Source organism: Xenopus laevis, chromosome 9_10L (genome assembly GCF_017654675.1).
Source record: "Xenopus laevis strain J_2021 chromosome 9_10L, Xenopus_laevis_v10.1, whole genome shotgun sequence".
NCBI lineage: Eukaryota > Metazoa > Chordata > Amphibia > Anura > Pipidae > Xenopus > Xenopus laevis.
The window spans coordinates 10,893,359-10,912,680 of record NC_054387.1 but is presented as its reverse complement, the minus strand read 5'-3'; the positions used below and the strand labels follow the sequence as shown (position 1 = coordinate 10,912,680).

The following is a 19,322-nucleotide window of genomic DNA, read 5'->3' as shown; positions in this document are numbered from 1 at the left end:
CAAGTTTACTGCTCAAGAGCATTTAAAAGCAATATGGTGCTTTAAGCTCTGCAGGTTGTCAAGATGCTACTGTGTGATGGACAGAACAGAGCACTATCTTCAAAGAAGCTGGAAACATTAGCAAACGAGAAGCAGAATGTTTATCCCTTTCTGCACTGCTGGTTCTGGCTCTTGAGACAATGTTGCAGAATGCAGCCGTGCATGCTTCTTTATAGGTCCATCTCAGCTGGCTTCTGCTACATTGTGTCAGAACCACTACAGAGAATAGGAGGGGGTGAGACTGACAGTAGAGTCCTGAGCAGAACCAATTTGTTAAACCCGAACCCGACCCGCAACCGGACCCACATACTTACCCGCTTGAACCCGCTACCCGACCAGCAAGTACCTTATCTGCAACCCGCTGACCATAAAGAAACAGGAAGTGCTGTCATTGTAAACTGGAAATGACATCATTGTAAGTAGGCGTAATCAGAAAGAAAGGAGTAAAACAGGAAGTGCTGTCATTTTAAACCGGAAGTGACATCACTGGAAGTAGGCGTGATCAGAAAAAAAGGAGTAAAACTCGCTATTGAGAAGGCCCGCAACCCCGGAGAACCGCATTTATACCTGCTCCCGAAACTTCTACCCAACAATCTACAGGACACTGGCACTGCTTTTGGAAGTAGTTATATATACACAAAAAAAAAAAAAAAAAAAAAAAACTTTAAAACCATAAAAATATTTAGAATTAGGGTTTGGGTTTACATAGCCTTAAATTTAGAACCCCTTTTAAAAGAACAGTTCAGTGTAAAAATAAAAAAAGAGTAAATGTTTCTAATATAGTTAATTAGGCAAAAAATGTTATGTATAAAGACTGGAGTGACTGGATGTCTAACAGAACAGAACAGAACAGAGCTCTCTAACTGAGTTAGTCAGTGACTAAGGGGGACCACATGGGACATAACTGTTCAGTGAGTTTGTAATTGATCCTTAGCATTCAGCTCAGATTCAAAAGCAACAGTTTTGTCCCATGTGCCCCACTCAAGTCACTGATTGGTTACTGCCTGGTAATCAATCAGTGGAAAACAAGAGAGCTGAAAAGCAGGAAGTAGTGTTCTGGCTATTATGTTACACATCCAGTCACTCCAGCCTTTATACATTACATTTTTGGCTAACTAACTATATTAGAAACGTTTTTTCTTTTGCTCACCCTATCTATTTATACAGTTTTTATTTTTATACCGAACAATTCCTTTAAAGGCTGTGGGCTTCCTGGCAGTGATTGAGCTTCTGTTCCCACAAAAGCCTTTAGTTTCACATCCTCTCTCTGCACCTTTATAACACAGCCTTAGGTGCACGGCTACATAACATTCCCCAAACTCTTCCTCTTGAAGACAGAGAAGTAAAACTGAAGGGGGAAGAGCTGTGCACAACCCAGTGCCGGGCATGCTACTTGCTTCCTATACTAACCTACATCATTCAATGTATATAATAACAGGATATAGAAGTAACAATTAATTTTCAATTGAGACGTTACAAAATAACTCATGGTTTAGCAGCCCTATAACTATAATGATCCAGGCCTTCATAGTTGAACATAGCAGCTCCCCATCTTTTATGAGTCAGTGGCACTGCACATGCTCAGTGTTCTCTGGGTGCCGTTAAGAAGCCAAACTAGGGTTATCAGGCAGGGCTACAGATGCTGTGAATCAGCAGGGGGTGTTACAGGGGCCATAGGCTGTTAACTACCCTCTTTGATGAGCTTTACTTGTCCTTTAAAGAAACAGTAACATCAAAAAATGAAATTGTAACATAATGAAAATATAATGCAGCGTTGCCCTGCACTGGTGTTTGCTTGAGAAACACTACTATAGACCATATAAATAAGCTGCTGTGTAGTAATGGGGGCAGCCATTCAAAGGAGAAAAGGCTCAGGTTACACAGCAGATAGCAGATTAGCTCTGTAGAACATAATGGTGTTATTTGTTATCCACTATTTCCACCATTGCTACACAGCAGCTTGTTTATATGAACTATAGTAGAGTTTCTGAAGCAAACCCATCAGTTTTACCAGTGCAGGGCAACACTACAAGATATGTTCATTACTTTAAAACATTTTTTTGTGTTACTGTTCCTTTAAGTGGAGATTACAAAGCCCCAGGCCTCAAAGCTTCCAGTGTGTTTTTAACCACCTTGAAAAAGAATTTAGAAGGGATGCACCAAATCCACTATTTTGGATTCGACCGAACCCCCGAATCCTTCGCAAAAGATTCGGGCGAATACTGAACCGAATCCTAATTTGCATATGCAAATTCGGGGTGGGAAGGGGGAAAAATTTTTTTTTAGTTCCTTGTTTTTAGACAAAATGTCACGCGATTTCCCTCCCACCCCTAATTTGCATATGCATATTAGGATTTGGTTCGGCCTGGCAGAAGAATAAAGCTGAATCCCAAACTGAATCCTGGATTCGGTGCATCCCTAGAATTTAGGGAGATGGGTTGATCAAAAGATATACGTAGAGTATATACAAACTCAGCACCGGCAGACTATGAAAGAGCAGGGAAGAGACGTATATCAGGAAAATGCATTCCACCGAAACGGTTCCAGTCTCCAGCTGATCACATCTGGGGCAGCACTACGTATTATTTAACCATATGAATGCAATTCCCTGTGCAGAAGGAGGATGTCTACAAAAGCCAAACCAAGATTTTTCATAATCAGTATATTGCTTTTTTAAGTTGTTTTCTGATGCAAAAACAAGTCTTTAGTCGTAATAAATATAAATATATACTGTAAATATTATACATGCAAGCTATTTCTTTTCTTGGCCGTGCAGATAAGAAACCAAGAGCAAAAGGGTTAAGTTTCAAGCAGGGGCAAAGCACTGAATGCTTCTCGGCACGTTAAAGATTCATGACGATTTTGCGGAGGAACACGACGGGCAAGTTTCAACATCTACCCAAAACACAGTCAGTGTGTGTGCACAACTTCTTGGCATTCTTTAGTGCGGGAGTCGGCCCAAATACCTCTTAGACAAACATCAACGAGACGAACATCTCCAGCTTGAGAACAAAAACATGTCAGGGCTGCTGGAGAGGAGGCAGGGGATCACTTTCCCAAATTAACACCAAGCTCTGTAGGTTCTAATAGATCGGTGCAATACATTCAATAATAGCTTTCTTATTATTATATAGCACCAACATATTGAGCAGCGTTGTACAAAGGGCAGAGTATCAACTTCCAAACACCACATCAGCCTCAGGAGGTGCAGAGTTGTGTGCAAGCTTAAAAATCAAGGTTGAAACACATATCTGATCCGATACGTATACAGGTATGGGACCTATTATCCAGAATGCTTGGGACCTGGAAATTTCCGCATAAGGGATGGTTCTGTAATTTGGATCTCTATACCTTACTAGCAAATCATGTAAACCTTAAATAAAGCCAATAGGCTGGTATTGCTTCCAATTAGGATTAATTAGATCTTTGTTTGGACCAAGTTCAAGTTACATACTTTATTATTACAGAGAAAATAAATCTGGATTATTTGGATAGAATGGAGTTTATGGCCTTCCCTTAATTTGGAGCTTTCTGGATAATGGATCCCATACCTGTACAAACCCCAAAACACTACTCCAGCACCATAACAAATCTATTTCAATGAACTGGCTAATTGGGGTTTATAACGTGTATGATGAACTCTTGGTTCTGATTGGTTATGTCATTTGTCAGTAAAGGAACAAGTGTTCCCTCTAGTTTATATAAACAAGCTGCTGTGTAGCCATGGGGTCAGCCATTCAAGCACAGGATACACAGTAGATAACAGATAAGTACTACTATAGTTTATATAAACAAGCTGCTGTGTAGCCATGGGGTCAGCCATTCAAGCACAGGATACACAGTAGATAACAGATAAGTACTACTATAGTTTATATAAACAAGCTGCTGTGTAGCCATGGGGTCAGCCATTCAAGCACAGGATACACAGTAGATAACAGATAAGTACTACTATAGTTTATATAAACAAGCTGCTGTGTAGCCATGGGGTCAGCCATTCAAGCACAGGATACACAGTAGATAACAGATAAGTACTACTATAGTTTATATAAACAAGCTGCTGTGTAGCCATGGGGTCAGCCATTCAAGCACAGGATACACAGTAGATAACAGATAAGTACTACTATAGTTTATATAAACAAGCTGCTGTGTAGCCATGGGTCAGCCATTCAAGCACAGGATACACAGTAGATAACAGATAAGTACTACTATAGTTTATATAAACAATCTGCTGTGTAGCCATGGGGGCAGCCATTCAAGCACAGGATACACAGCAGATAACAGATGAGTACTACTATAGTTTATATAAACAAGCTGCTGTGTAGCCATGGGGGCAGCCATTCAAGCACAGGATACACAGTAGATAACAGATAAGTACTACTATAGTTTATATAAACAAACTGCTGTGTAGCCATGGGGGCAGCCATTCAAGTACAGGATACACAGTAGATAACAGATAAGTACTACTATAGTTTATATAAACAAGCTGCTGTGTAGCCATGGGGGGCAGCCATTCAAGTACAGGATACACAGTAGATAACAGATAAGTACTACTATAGTTTATATAAACAAGCTGCTGTGTAGCCATGGGGGCAGCCATTCAAGCACAGGATACACAGTAGATAACAGATAAGTACTACTATAGTTTATATAAACAAGCTGCTGTGTAGCCATGGGGGCAGCCATTCAAGCACAGGATACACAGTAGATAACAGATAAGTACTACTATAGTTTATATAAACAAGCTGCTGTGTAGCCATGGGGCAGCCATTCAAGCACTGGATACACAGTAGATAACAGATAAGTACTACTATAGTTTATATAAACAAGCTGCTGTGTAGCCATGGGGCAGCCATTCAAGCACAGGATACACAGTAGATAACAGATAAGTACTACTATAGTTTATATAAACAAGCTGCTGTGTAGCCATGGGGCAGCCATTCAAGCACAGGATACACAGTAGATAACAGATAAGTACTACTATAGTTGATATAAACAAGCTGCTGTGTAGCCATGGGGGCAGCCATTCAAGCACAGGATACACAGTAGATAACAGATAAGTACTACTATAGTTTATATAAACAAGCTGCTGTGTAGCCATGGGGCAGCCATTCAAGCACAGGATACACAGTAGATAACAGATAAGTACTACTATAGTTTATATAAACAAGCTGCTGTGTAGCCATGGGGGCAGCACAGGATACACAGTAGATAGTAGCAGATAAATTCAATTAGAGAGCTATACACACACTTATATACAATAAACTCTGTATTGAGATTTACTCTGGATAATCAGCTAAATGTAAACTATTACTTTTCACTGTCCCAGAGCCGAGTACAGAACAAAATAACCCATTAAAAGTCAATGGGACAAGTTCAGACAGATAATAAATTCTTAAGGATAAAGATCGGTGCAGCTACTGGTGTGCACACAGCTTTTTGTGAAGCGAAGCTTCATTATCCACCTTTATAACTATACACTACTGTAGTACCTTTATAAATGGGCCCAAAAAAAAAGAAGAAAAAAAATAGCTTTGTATGATAGATCAAGTTCAGCACACAGCCAAATAAATAAGTATGAATGTTCAGGGCCGCCATTAGAAATCACGGGGCCCCATAAAACAACATTTTCCGCCCACACGGATGCCCAAGCCCCACCCCAGTTCCCGCCAACTCCACCCAAGCCCCACTGCATCCCGCCCAAAGACCACACAGACATCAGCGCTAAACAAGTAACCCCCACACACAAGTTATAAAAAGCTATTGATGGTCAGGGCCCCCTTATAAGTTTAAAAAAAAAAAAAAAACATTGGCGCCAGGGCCCCCCTTACAAGTTAAAAAAAAATTGGGGCCCCAAAAAATATTTTTAAAAAAAACATTGGTGGCAGGTGCCTATAGAATATTAAAATAATACATTGGTGACCAGGGTATTAAATATAAAAAAAACCCACAAATTGGTGTTCAGTAGAATTGAACTCGTGGCTTCAGGACTTCAACTTCATCTCCTTTCGTGACTTTGGGTCTTTTCGCTGCTTCAGAACTTCAATTTGGGCTGTTTTTGTGACTTCAGGTCTTTTCGCCGCTTCAGGACTTCAATTTCGGCTGTTTTCGTGACTTCAGTCTTTTCGTTGCTTCAGAACTTCAATTTCGGCTGTTTTCGTGACTTTGGGTCTTTTCGCCGCTTCAGGACTTCAATTCCGGCTGTTTTCGTGACTTTGGGCCTTTTCGCCGCTTCAGAACTTCAATTTCGGCTGTTTTCGTGACTTAGGGTCTTTTCGCCGCTTCAGAACTTCAATTTCGGCTGTTTTCGTGACTTCGGGTCTTTTCGCCGCTTCAGGACTTCAATTTCGGCTGTTTTCGTGACTTTGGGTCTTTTCGCCGCTTCAGGACTTCAATTCCGGCTGTTTTCGTGACTTTGGGCCTTTTCGCCGCTTCAGAACTTCAATTTCGGCTGTTTTCGTGACTTAGGGTCTTTTCGACGCTTCAGGACTTCAATTTCGGCTGTTTTCGTGACTTCGGGTCTTTTCGCCGCTTCAGGACTTCAATTTCGGCTGTTTTCGTGACTTCGGGTCTTTTCGCCGCTTCAGAACTTCAATTTCGGCTGTTTTCGTGACTTCGGGTCTTTTCGCCGCTTCAGGACTTCAATTTCGGCTGTTTTCGTGACTTCGGGTCTTTTCGTTGCCTCAGGACTTCAATTTCGGCTGTTTTCATGACTTCGGGTCTTTTCGCCGCTTCAGGACTTCAATTTCGGCTGTTTTCGTGACTTCGGGTCTTCGGCTTTGGCTGTTTTCGTGGCTTCTGGTCCTTCGGCTGTTTGGCTTTTCAGCACTTCCGCAGTTCAAAAATGGGCGCAAGGCTTTGGCGCTGTGAAGGGGGGCCTGGCTCTTTCAAAACTGCAGCACTGCTGGCCACCCCTTCATGTCTGGGCCCGGGACACTTGTCCCCCCCTGATGGCGGCCCTGTGAATGTTATAAAATTGATATTATATATATATTTATATCTCATGTCCCACAGTGCCCGCACACAATCCAAATTGAAGTTAGAGGTGCACGATCAAATATGTTGTAGTATAGGAACAGAGGATCAGCACTCACTGCAGTAAAGTGAAAAAGTGCTATACCTTTAAAAGCCTTAATCATCAACGGATAAATGACCTTTGTAAAGCACTGAGTAAATCTGTCAGCACTATACAAATAATGGATAATAAAATAAAAAGGGTGTTGTATTTTATTAAGGCTGGATTTAATTAACAACTTGATACCCTAAGGGAGTTACAAACTAGCATATGGCAACCAATTCGATGTTTGCGGCTACGGTTCCAGTGCAGGTAGGATAAGGATACAGATCTGCAGTCCTTGGTGAACTCCAAACACCCAATGAGCATCCAGCTCTAATGTCACTAGATGTTTATACAGGCACTCACATTATAAATAAGAGGCTAACAGCTGGCAGTTAGGTACAACACAGAGGAGCAATGTGAGTAGAAAGGTTTATCATTGGTTTTCATTTTTTTATTATTTGTGGTTTTTGAATTTAGTTTTTTATTCAGCAGCTCTCCAGTTCACAATGTCAGCAATATGGTTGCTAGGATCCAAATTGCCCTAGCAACCATGCACTGATTTGAATAAGAGACTGGAATATAAATAGGAGAGGGTCTGAATAGAAAGAGGAGTAATAAAAAGTAGCAATAACAATAAATGTGTAGCCTTACAGAGCATTTAGCCGGTGACTCCCATTTGAAAGCTGAAAAGAGTCAGAAGAGAAAGGCAAATAATTAAGAAACTAGAGAAAATAAATAATGAAGACCAATGGGAAAGCTGCTTATAAATGGCCATTCTGTTACATACTTAAAGGGGTTGTTCAGCTTCAAACACCTACTTGTTTTCAGATAGTTCAACTTTTTCCAATCACTTTCTATTTTCTATGTGTGACCATTTTTCTAAAATTAAAGTGTTTCACCTTCTAAAGCAGCACTGGGAGGGGGTCGCCGACCCTGTAAACTGTTTTGATACATTTAGTTGATACATTTCTTTCATCTTTTTTATCCCCGGGTTTCATTAAAGGAAGCTGTTAGAATTGATACAATAATTGCTAATACTCCAGAGATGCTGCTGAAAAATGTATCAACTAAATGTAGTAGCAAATTGTAACAGTTTAGAGTCTGCGCCTGAATTACGGAGCTGTCAGGCTCAAACACCCGATACAGGAAGACTAAACTTTAATCTTAGATTTTCAAAGAAGAACCTGTAAAAAATAGATAATGGAAAGTATACTTTATTTATGGGGAGCAATCTGAAAACAACTGAACTGAAAAAAGTGTTTGGAAGGTGAACAGCCCCTTTAAAGTTAACTTAAAGGTGAACCAGCCCTTTAATAACAAGGGTTAAACATTGCAGTGTTAATGTTACACTAAGGGGGGCAAGTGCAAGACTCTCTGTCAGTCTCATACACAACCTAAAGTGATTGGTGCAGGACTGTATAAGGGTCACACTCATTGCAATTGACCATTTACAGGCAGAACCATGACAAACTATACATCTGGTTAGTATTTTACAAATAACATTCATAGAGCAAAATAAAAGCAGTTTTTGGGAATATCAGGAAAAAATTTTGATGTAAAATGCGGGAAAACATTACTTAAAAACAGGGAAATGCGCCCATAGAAATGAATTATAAATTGGTGGGACCACAAATAAAACAATGTAAAATACGGGAAAACTTTAAATCAGGGGACTTAAAATTAGGGATGCACCGTTTGGATTTGGTCGAACCCCCGAATCCTCCGTTAAAGATTAGTCCGAATACCAAACCGAATCCTAAATTGCAAATAGCAAATTAGGGGTGGGAAGGGGAAAAAAATTGTACTTCCTTGTTTTGTGCCAAAAAGTCTTGCGATTTCCCTCCCCTCCCGCCCCTAATTTGTATATGCAAATTAGGATTCAAATTCAGTTCGACCGGGCAGAAGGATTCGGCCGAATCTGAATCCTGCTGAAAAAGGCTGAATCCCAAACTGAATGCTGGATTCGGTGCATCCCTACTTAAAATGGAGGTTTCCCTGTAAACATAAAGCAGATCTGCTACTGAACCAAGCCATGTCATAAAGGTAAGGGCAGAGGAACACGGTCAGATTCGGGGAGATAAGTCGCCCGTTGACAAATCTCCTCTTTTTCGTGGCGACTAATTTCTCCGAACTGCCTTCGTTTCCGAAGTCGCCTTCGTTTCCTTGTGAGGCGACTTCAGAAAACGAAGAGCTCCGAGTGCCATCCCGTCGGCGATTTACATTCTAGCCGGCAGGAAGGCAGTTCCGGGGAAATTAGTCGCCCCAAAGAAGAGGAGATTTGTCCCAGAATCTGACCGTGTGTATCTGCCCTAAATATGATTTGCCGCCCCCCCTGCGAGCGAAGATCAAAGGTGTTTATAGGAACTCAAATGGATGTGCAGTCTCAAGCGTAAAAGGAATATCAGCCATGGATATAATTTGGTTTTGTGCATGTGGCCCCTTGAAGCAGTGAAAGCCAATCTTTGTGACTACTACTTGTGCCTGTGAGGTGTCAGAACCACAGGGTTTCAGTACCTAGTAACGTGCTTTGCAATCCTATGAGCACAACAATTAGAAGACAATGCAAACAAGTATGTGATGTGATAGCGCCACTAAAGCAGTTCTCGGTGTCATTGCAATAATTAAAGGGGGTATATAGGCACTCAATAAGGCATTATTATCAATCTCTGTTGCAATGCAATTCCATTCAATCCTATACTGCCGGCAGGTCAGGAACGTGGAGAATGAATAGAATTACTGGGGTTGGCATAGTTGGTATTGTGGTATCACAGACACAATATAAATGTTAGTAAATCTCACCCAGCCAGCATCAAAGCAATCATTAATCAGTATAACCCCCTCCCAAAATGACTAGTGCAAAATTCACTATAAAATAATCTCCAGAGAGTGAAAAAAAAAAACGAGAAAACAGAAGCACAGAGTACCAGGTTTATCTATTCATGCCGGAAGCCATTGACCAATCATTATTTATTGCGCGGGCTACCAATGAGTTCATTAGAGGGTTAAAATCCAAAATCACCCCTCTGAATAGAAAACATAGGTTGGCAGACGACCCCTAAAGAGGTCACTGATGACCTTAAGGCATAAGTGCTGTACTTCTATACTGATCCTTCAACTGCGCTTACACATGAATGACTCCATTGCACAAGAACTGGGTGAAACATTGACCCCAAACCAAAAATCCCAAATCTAAAGAGAAAGATACAAAAACGTACAAACAATATGCTCATAAGCGCCCCCCCCCCCAACAATACAACAAAAAAGAACAAGAGAAATACATTTTTGCGGTTTGGTTTTTATTGCACAGAGATGTATTTCCTGCTACTATTTATATCCCAAGGTCTCTACTACACAACTTTTTTCGGTGGCCTGTTTCATATATATATATATATACACACACACCAGTATGTATAGGGCGTCACCAATAAGAAAGAAGAACTGCTGTATAGGCTTGGGGGCTATATAAAATGTATTATGTACCTCCTCCTGTTTTACAGTCGCGTAACTGTGATGAACGAATTTATTTGTCAGCCATGGATTAGTGCCGAAAATTCCCAATTTCACCATGTGCGAATTTTTTGGAGAAAATTTGCTGAGAAAAAATGCCCATTGACTTTAATGCATTAGGAGAAAAAGTCTCCATAAAAAAAATGCCCATTGACTTTAATGCATTAGGAGAAAAAGTCTCCATAAAAAAAATGCCCATTGACTTTAATGCATTAGGACAAAACAAGTCTCCATAAGAAAAAACGCCCATTGACTTTAATGCATTAGGAGAAAAAAAAGTCGCCATCAGAAAAAACACCCATTGACTTTAATGCATCAGGAAAAAAAAAGTCTCCATAAGAAACAACACCCATTGACTTTAATGCATTAGGACAAAACAAGTCTCCGTAAGAAAAAACGCCCATTGACTTTAATGCATTAGGAGAAAAAAAAGTCGCCATCAGAAAAAACACCCATTGACTTTAATGCATTAGGACAAAACAAGTCTCCATAAGAAAAAACGCCCATTGACTTTAATGCATTAGGAGAAAAAAAAGTCGCCATAAGAAAAAACGCCTATTGACTTTAAGGGTAAGGACACACCTGGAGATTCAGGGAGATTTAGTTGCCCGGCGACTAATCGCCTCTTCTTTGGGGTGACTAATCTACCTGAATGGCTTCTTCCTGTCTTCGATGTGAAATCGCCTGTGGCATGACACTCACGGCGCTTCGTTTTCTGAAGTAGCCTGAAGTTTTCTCGTGAGCCAACTTCGGGCGACTTCAGAAAATGAAGTGCCATGCCGCAGGTGTTTTTTCATTGTAGCAGGCGGAAGACACAGGAAAGCCGTTCCGGGAGATTAGTCGCCCCAAAGAAGAGGCAATTAGTCGCCGGGCGACTAAATCTCCCCGAATCTCCAGGTGTGACCGTACCCTAATGCATTAGGAGAAAAAAAGTTGCCATAAGAAAAAACGCCCAATGACTTTAATGCATTAGACAAAAAGGTCGCCATAAGAAAAAAACGCCCATTGACTTTAATGCATTAGGACAAAAAAGTCGTCATAAGAAAAAACGCGCATTGACTTTTATGCATTAGGAGAAAAAAGTCGCCATAAGAATAAACGCCCATTGACAGGAGCACACAGGCAGATTCGGGGAGATTTAGTTGCCTGGCGACTAATCGTCTCTTCTGCGGGGGCGTCAATCTCCCCGAACTGCCTTCCCCCTGCTATAATGAGAAAACGCCACCGCACGAGGAAACTTCGGACGACTTCTGAAATCGAAGGCAATTTTTCATTTTAGCAGGCGGAAGGCAGGGGAAAGGCAGTTCGGGGAGATTGTCGCCCCGAAGAAGAGGCGATTAAATCTTCCCGTGTGCCCCTGCCCTATGGGCAGAGACACACGGTCAGATTCGGGAGATTAGTCGCCGACGACAAATCGCCTCTTCTTCGGGGCGAATCTGACCCTTAAGTGAAAAGGAACAGATTCGCTCATCACTAATCATATTCCACGCATTGTGTATGTGCATATCGACATGATCATTAATAAAGCCAGCCCTTGGGTTTCATGTGATAATGTAACTTTTATTTTCTATTGTATTGGGGTACACAAAATTAAAAAAAAAACCCCACTGCACACGAGAAAAGATTTGGAAGAGTGATGTAGTGCTGTGTGAAGCTGTAATGCTTTAATTCATAGTGGAAGCAGCTGGAATGTCCTGCATTACATATGCATGAGGAACCCAAGCAGAAACGGCTACAGACACAAATAAAGCGACATTTACAGCAAACACCAGTATCCCGAGGGAATGGGGGGGTCTCTGACAGGCTCAATGGCATCACACAAGCATTTTAGGGTTAATAAAGCAGTTTTTGTAAGTGAAGCTGCTGCTAGAAAAGCAGATTTTGCATTTTGTATGCAATTTTAAACAAAGGGGAGCACCACACGTAAGCGGCAATGCCCACCATACTGCTCTCATTTCAGATTCTCCGCACAAATCGGCTGAATAAAAGGAAATAAACAGACTCGTAGCATTGACTCAATGTATAGTCTTGGCCAATGGCATCTATTGATTGCTGATGTTAATGCTATGTGCTTGGCAGCCCCTGAACTGTGTGCCAAATAGGTATGACGGGAGATCTCAATGGAAAGACTGGTCAGTCGTTTATCTAAGGGGGAAAAGATAAATCTCTGGCCGCAGAGCAAACGCAAGGCATAGCCACCGTCCATTAGGGCATTTATAGTAAAACAAATTGATTTCACAGTCACAGAGAAAAGGCGTGCGAGGTGCACAAGAGCCAAGAGGGAGATCAATGGCACAACATCTGCAGGATGAACCTCCGGATGATACAAAGGGCTTTGTTTTGGGAGAAGCTGATCATACGGAGCTGCAGCACTTTTACTGCTCTGCAATACTGAAATCCACCAGCTAGGAAGAGGTTAAAAATAAGGCATGTAAAACTGATATAGATCAGGGTAAGGCAGTCAGTGTTTAGGGGACAGACATTAACATGTCATTAGGGGGCAGATTTATCAAGGGTCGAATATCGAATTGTCAAGTTTTTGTTTTTTTTTATGGCCAAAACTGTCCAATTTGACTAGGGAGTTATCCAAGTTTTCTTTTTTTTTTTAGAAAAAATTTGAATTTGATTTTCGAGATTTAACATACTCTGTCCCTCAAATTCGACTATTCGCCACCTAAAACCTGCCTAATTGCTGTATAAGTAAATGGGAGACGTCCAGGGATCAATTTGGAGATGTTTACAGCCTTCATGGCGTTTTTTTACAGAGAAAATACTCAAATAGGGTTTTCAGGTCGATCCTATTCACTTCAGTTTAAACAATTAGATTTAGAATTTTAGAATTTCGAGAGGGAGTTTAAAGGAGAACTAAACCCTAAAAATGAATAGGGCTAAAAATGACATTTTATATAATGAACTTATTGCACGAGGCAAAAGTTTGAGCTTGTCAATAGCAGCAATGATCCAGGACTTCAAACTTGTCACAGGGGGTCACCATCTTGGAAAGTGTCTGTGACACTCACATGCTCAGTGGGCTCTGATTGGCTGTTGAGAAGCTAAGCTTAGGGCTCGTCACTAATTATCCAGCAGAAAATGAGTTTCTCCTGTAATATAAGCTGATGCTACAGGTTTGCGGATTATTAAATTCTGATGCTAATTACTACATGGCAGCACTGGTTTCTGTGCTGCCATGTAGTAATTATCTGTATTAATTAATCAGCCTTATATTTGTGACATTTCTATTCTATGTGTACTGTATATTGTGAGTGGGTCCCTAAGCTCAGTAAGTGACAGCAGCACAGAGCATGTGCAACGAATCAGCAGAAAAGCAGATGGGGAGCTACTGGGGCATCTTTGGAGACACAGATCTTTACTGCTAAAGGGCTTTGTTTGTCTGGGGCTGGTACAGAAGCCCAAAACATAATATACAGTTCTAACTACTTCTTTAGTTTAACTTTCCTTGTCCTTTAAAAAACTCACATGAATTCGAAGTTTGACCCCTGGTAAATCTGCCCCTAGATGTCCAGAAAGCCTATCATTAAACCAACACCACTCTCCTTTAAGTGGCACAATATGACGGCTGCCTGGGAATCAGGGATTCATCAGAATAATGAAAGCACACTGCTGGGTGTATTAAAATAAGCAGAAACCCTAGGGAAGGGGATGTACGGCGGCTGTACCAAACAAAGCAAGATGCTCTTAATGGGATGTATTAGAAATCTTCTCCCAGAGTCATCTATATAACTGCATGATTAGTTAATTGTGGCGTGCAGATTCCTAAATATTTAGCATTAGGTCACCAACCCTGGTGCAGTTCTACGGCGGTCACTTTAAAATATGCCATGCACCTTGTGAGCAACAGTCATGCCAGGGCGATAAAAACATTGTTTCACATGAATAAAAACATTGTTTCACATGAATAAAAACGGGAAGTGAGAATGCCCTGTGTGTTTCAGGCAGCCATAGCCTTACAATACAGAGACAATAGTTAGTGAATATATTCTGGTCCTGAACATGCAGACATGTCACTGAACTATTATTAAAAATCATAAACAGCAGTGTGGTTCTTTCTAAACAACAATGCTGGGCTTTCTACCCCCCACACCACCCGGCGGGGCAACAAATCAGTAAAGAATCGTATTAAATAAATGGAATATCCACTATAATGACTGAAATGCATTTGCACTGCAGGATTAAGCATGACAAGTCTCCTCTGCATTAGCCCCTATATAACCAGGAGCAAAAAGTTGGACACACTTACAATATTTACATGAAATAAATTGCACACATCACAGGCAGTGCTGGTCCTGCTCTACTTCAGAGCCTTTTGTGCCAATGGGTATAGGGCAGTTTCTTTGTATTATGCCATTAAATAGACAATTGTAAGTATTAAACATTTAAGTCTACAGGGACTTTGCACAACGAGATAGAAATGATAAATATCCAAAATGAAAAATAGCAAGAAATGGCCCTTGAATTGTTTCACACGTTGGAAAGGAAAATGAAAAATTACTTTCAGAGGAGGAGTCACACATGTAGGAATTCCACTAGAAGACACTGTATATAGAATTATGTACATATTATAGAGAGAGTAATGAATATAAAGACAGGTATAATAGAGGGAGTAATTAATATAGAGACAGGTATAATAGAGAGAGTAATGAATATAGAGACAGGTACATTCCCACAGAGCCCTGAGGAGTCACATGTAGGAATTCCACTAGAAGAGACTGTATATAGAATTATGTACATATTATAGAGGGAGTAGTGAATAGAGACAGGTATAATAGAGAGAGTAATGAATATAGAGACAGGTATAATAGAGAGAGTAATGAATATAGAGACAGGTATAATAGAGAGAGTAGTGAATATAGAGACAGGTATAATAGAGAGAGTAGTGAATATAGAGACAGGTATAATAGAGAGAGTAATGAATATAGAGACAGGTATAATAGAGAGAGTAGTGAATAGAGACAGGTATAATAGAGAGAGTAATGAATATAGAGACAGGTATAATAGAGAGAGTAATGAATATAGAGACAGGTATAATAGAGAGAGTAGTGAATATAGAGACAGGTATAATAGAGAGAGTAGTGAATATAGAGACAGGTATAATAGAGAGAGTAGTGAATATAGAGACAGGTATAATAGAGAGAGTAGTGAATATAGAGACAGGTATAATAGAGAGAGTAATGAATAGAGAGTCAGGTACATTCCCACAGAGTCCTGAGGAGTCACACATGTAGGAATTCCAGTAGAAGAGACTTATCTGTCTGACAGGAGGAAGCCCATTAGTCCCAAGCAGCTTTATGCTATACAAGCCCCTTCCCAAGCAGACAGCAAGGCCCGGAACCCAGACAGCTGCCCTCACCTGATAGATAGAACCCCAGCCGCTGTTTCTATCCGCCTCGTGGAACTCCTTCTCCATGTCCATATCCATGACCGAGGTTGCGCCTCTCTTAGCTTTCTGGGGTGTCAGACTCTATCAGTCTCTCTGTCTCTTTACCTCCTCCTCCTCCCGCTGCCTGACACAACTGCACGCAGCCGGAAGCGCGCACTCCCACCTCCTTCCCCAGCCGGGAGCTACGGCGTCACTTCCCTTTCTTACCGGGAACCAATGAATGAACAAAGGTCAGGGGAGGGGCAGACCCGGAAGCGGCAGCGTTCCCCCAATAGAGTTGGCATAGGTGTATTTCTGGTTCCACAATGCACCGCGGTGGGCTAAGGTTCGGCTGTGTGTCTGTGTGGCCTGTGATGTGTAGCAGTTTCTCGTGATTATATGGGAATGGAGTACATGATACATTCCATCCTCTCCTGGTTCCTTTTATTGACATATCAACTAGTTTGTCTGTGAGGATTGCACAGCGAACATTTCAAACTATATAAGTTTAGTGCAGTGGAAAAGACCACGCCTATTTTGTGGCCACACCCCCTAAATACCAGGTCTATTTAAAGGGGTGGTGCACCTTTGAGGTAACTTTTGGTACGTTATAGAATGTCCAATTCCTAGCAACCTTGCAATTGGTCTTCATTATTTATATGTTATCCTTTTTAAGTTGTTTGCCTTTTCTTCTCACCCTTTCCAGCTTTCAAACGGGGGTCGCTGACCCCATCTAAAAAACAAATGCTCTGTAAGGCTACACATTTATTGTTCTTGCTATTTTTTATTACTCATCTTTCTATTCAGGCCTCTCCTATTCATATTACAGTCTCTTATTCAAATCAGTGCATGGTTGCTAGGGGAATTTGGACCCTAGCAACCAGATTGCTGAAATTGCAAACTGGAGAGCTGCTGAATAACAAACTAAATAACCACAAACAAAAAATGAAAACCAATTGCAAATTGTCTCAGAATATCACTCACTACATCATACTAAAACTTAATTTAAAGGCAAACAACCCCTTTAACAAAATCATGGAAAGTGCAAACAAGTTTCTGGGGGTTTTAGGTTCATGTTATGAAGGCTATGGGCACACGGGCTCAAATATCTGAATGGTGTCAGTCTGTGTATTTTCGTAGGTTGAGAGAAGCAGATCTTTGTGCCCATAGCCTTAGAAACTTTGTATCTATTTTTGGCATTAGTGCAGGAGTTCAAAGAGAAAGTCCGGACATTTCAGTAAGAATCCGGAACTGCGGATTGAGCTGTTAAAATTGGAACTGTCTCGCGAAAAATAGGACAGCTGGGAGGTATGTATTGTACTGCTAAAATGGCAGAACTCAATCGTAGGAGTGAAAGACAGAAAATGAATGTGTTCTGGGCACACAATAAGCTATACCTTCATACTGTACTGTCTAAGGGAAACAATATGGCACCTCCTTCCCATATGTATAAATACAAATATACAGAGAAGGAATGTTCTGGGCACACAAAAAGCTATACCCTCATACTCTACTGTTCTAAGGGAATACTGTCTAAGGGAATCAATATGGCACCTCCTTCCTATATGTATAATACAAATATACAGAGAAGGAATGTTCTGGGCACACAATAAGCTATACCCTCATACTGTACTGTCTAAGGGAATCAATATGGCACCTCCTTCCTATATGTATAAATACAAATATACAGAGAAGGAATGTTCTGGGCACACAATAAGCTATACCCTCATACTGTATTGTCTAAGGGAAACAATATGGCACCTCCTTCCCATATGTATAAATTCAAATATACAGAGAAGGAATGTTCTGGGCACACAATACACTATACCCTCATACTGTACTGTCTAAGGGAAACAATATGGCACCTCCTTCCCATATGTATAAATACAAATATACAGAGAAGGAATGTTCTGGGCACACAATAAGCTATACCCTCATACTGTACTGTCTAAGGGAAACAATATGGCACCTCCTTCCCATATGTATAAATATAAATATACAGAGAAGGAATGTTCTGGGCACACAATACACTATACCCTCATACTGTACTGTCTAAGGGAAACAATATGGCACCTCCTTCCCATATGTATAAATTCAAATATACAGAGAAGGAATGTTCTGGGCACACAATAAGCTATACCCTCATACTGTACTGTCTAAGGGAAACAATATGGCACCTCCTTCCCATATGTATAAATACAAATATACAGAGAAGGAATGTTCTGGGCACACAATAAGCTATACCCTCATACTGTACTGTCTAAGGGAAACAATATGGCACCTCCTTCCCATATATATAAATACAAATATACAGAGAAGGAATGTTCTGGGCACACAATAAGCTATACCCTCATACTGTACTGTCTAATGGAAACAATATGGCACCTCCTTCCCTTATGTATAAATACATATATACAGAGAAGGAATGTTCTGGGCACACAATAAGCTATACCCTCTATATTAACATTCCACTTCACTGCTCCCTTGGATTCACCTTACAGAAAGTGTATATTGTGTTGCCTCATGCAGCTCAAACTCTTGGCCTGCTCTCATTCGGCTCTTCCCATGCCAGAATAATATCTGGAAATCCCTGCACTAGGTGCTAATAACCTGAACATGTAGAATTCCCATAGAAAGCCTATATCTACCTATTAACGAGGAACCAAAGCTTCAATTCACGGCCAATCTGTGTTCCGGGAAGAGCTTGCCAAGAAGGATCTTAAGAAAACTGGAAGTTGTTTTGAACAAATCCTAATATATCCAGATTGCAGAGAATAACTTTCACATATTGTATGTGGAGGGGAGAGGGGTTACACAAAAGAACCTAAGCATATGCCCTGATTTGAGGCTATGAAACGTCACCCCCAACTGCTACAAATGGGAAACAGCTGTGTGAAGAGCTGGGATTGTAGGACAAGATGGCAAAAGTAGCACTTCTTTATTTTTCTTTATATTTCTTCTGCTGAGTAATTCTTCTTTATAAAAATACTTTGCCCAGTAAAGTTTGTTTAACCACCAAAACTGTTGAGTCTGGGTGGGTTATTCTGTTCCCATGTACATGAAAAAAAGGACGTTTAGTTTTTTCCCATTCCAACCCACACCCTCCCCAATATGAGAAGTAAGGAAAGTACCTTGAAAATCTTAGAGATGAGTAAATGTTCTAGTCTGGGGATGTACAAGTTCTGCACTGGAGAAATTGGTGGGTAAGAAAAGATTAAGAAAGATTGGATAAGGGCTGACAGTCAAAAAAGAAGATTATGAAGAAATTAGAGCAATTCAGGGAACTCTGTGAGAACAAGGAAATAATTGAGAAATGACCAATTTGGGGCTAAAGGATGTTGG

General features: G+C 40.7%; 1 protein-coding gene across 1 annotated transcript in view; it reads right to left on the bottom strand.

Moving 5' to 3' along the window:
- ptpn1.L (protein tyrosine phosphatase non-receptor type 1 L homeolog) overlaps positions 1-16,119 on the bottom strand; it is a 47,322-nt gene extending 31,203 nt beyond the window's left edge. The window contains 1 exon segment of the mRNA NM_001092616.1: positions 15,972-16,119. Coding sequence (NP_001086085.1) covers positions 15,972-16,040 — 69 coding nt within the window. The 5' untranslated portion in view covers positions 16,041-16,119.
- Between the last annotated feature and the right edge of the window lie 3,203 nt (positions 16,120-19,322).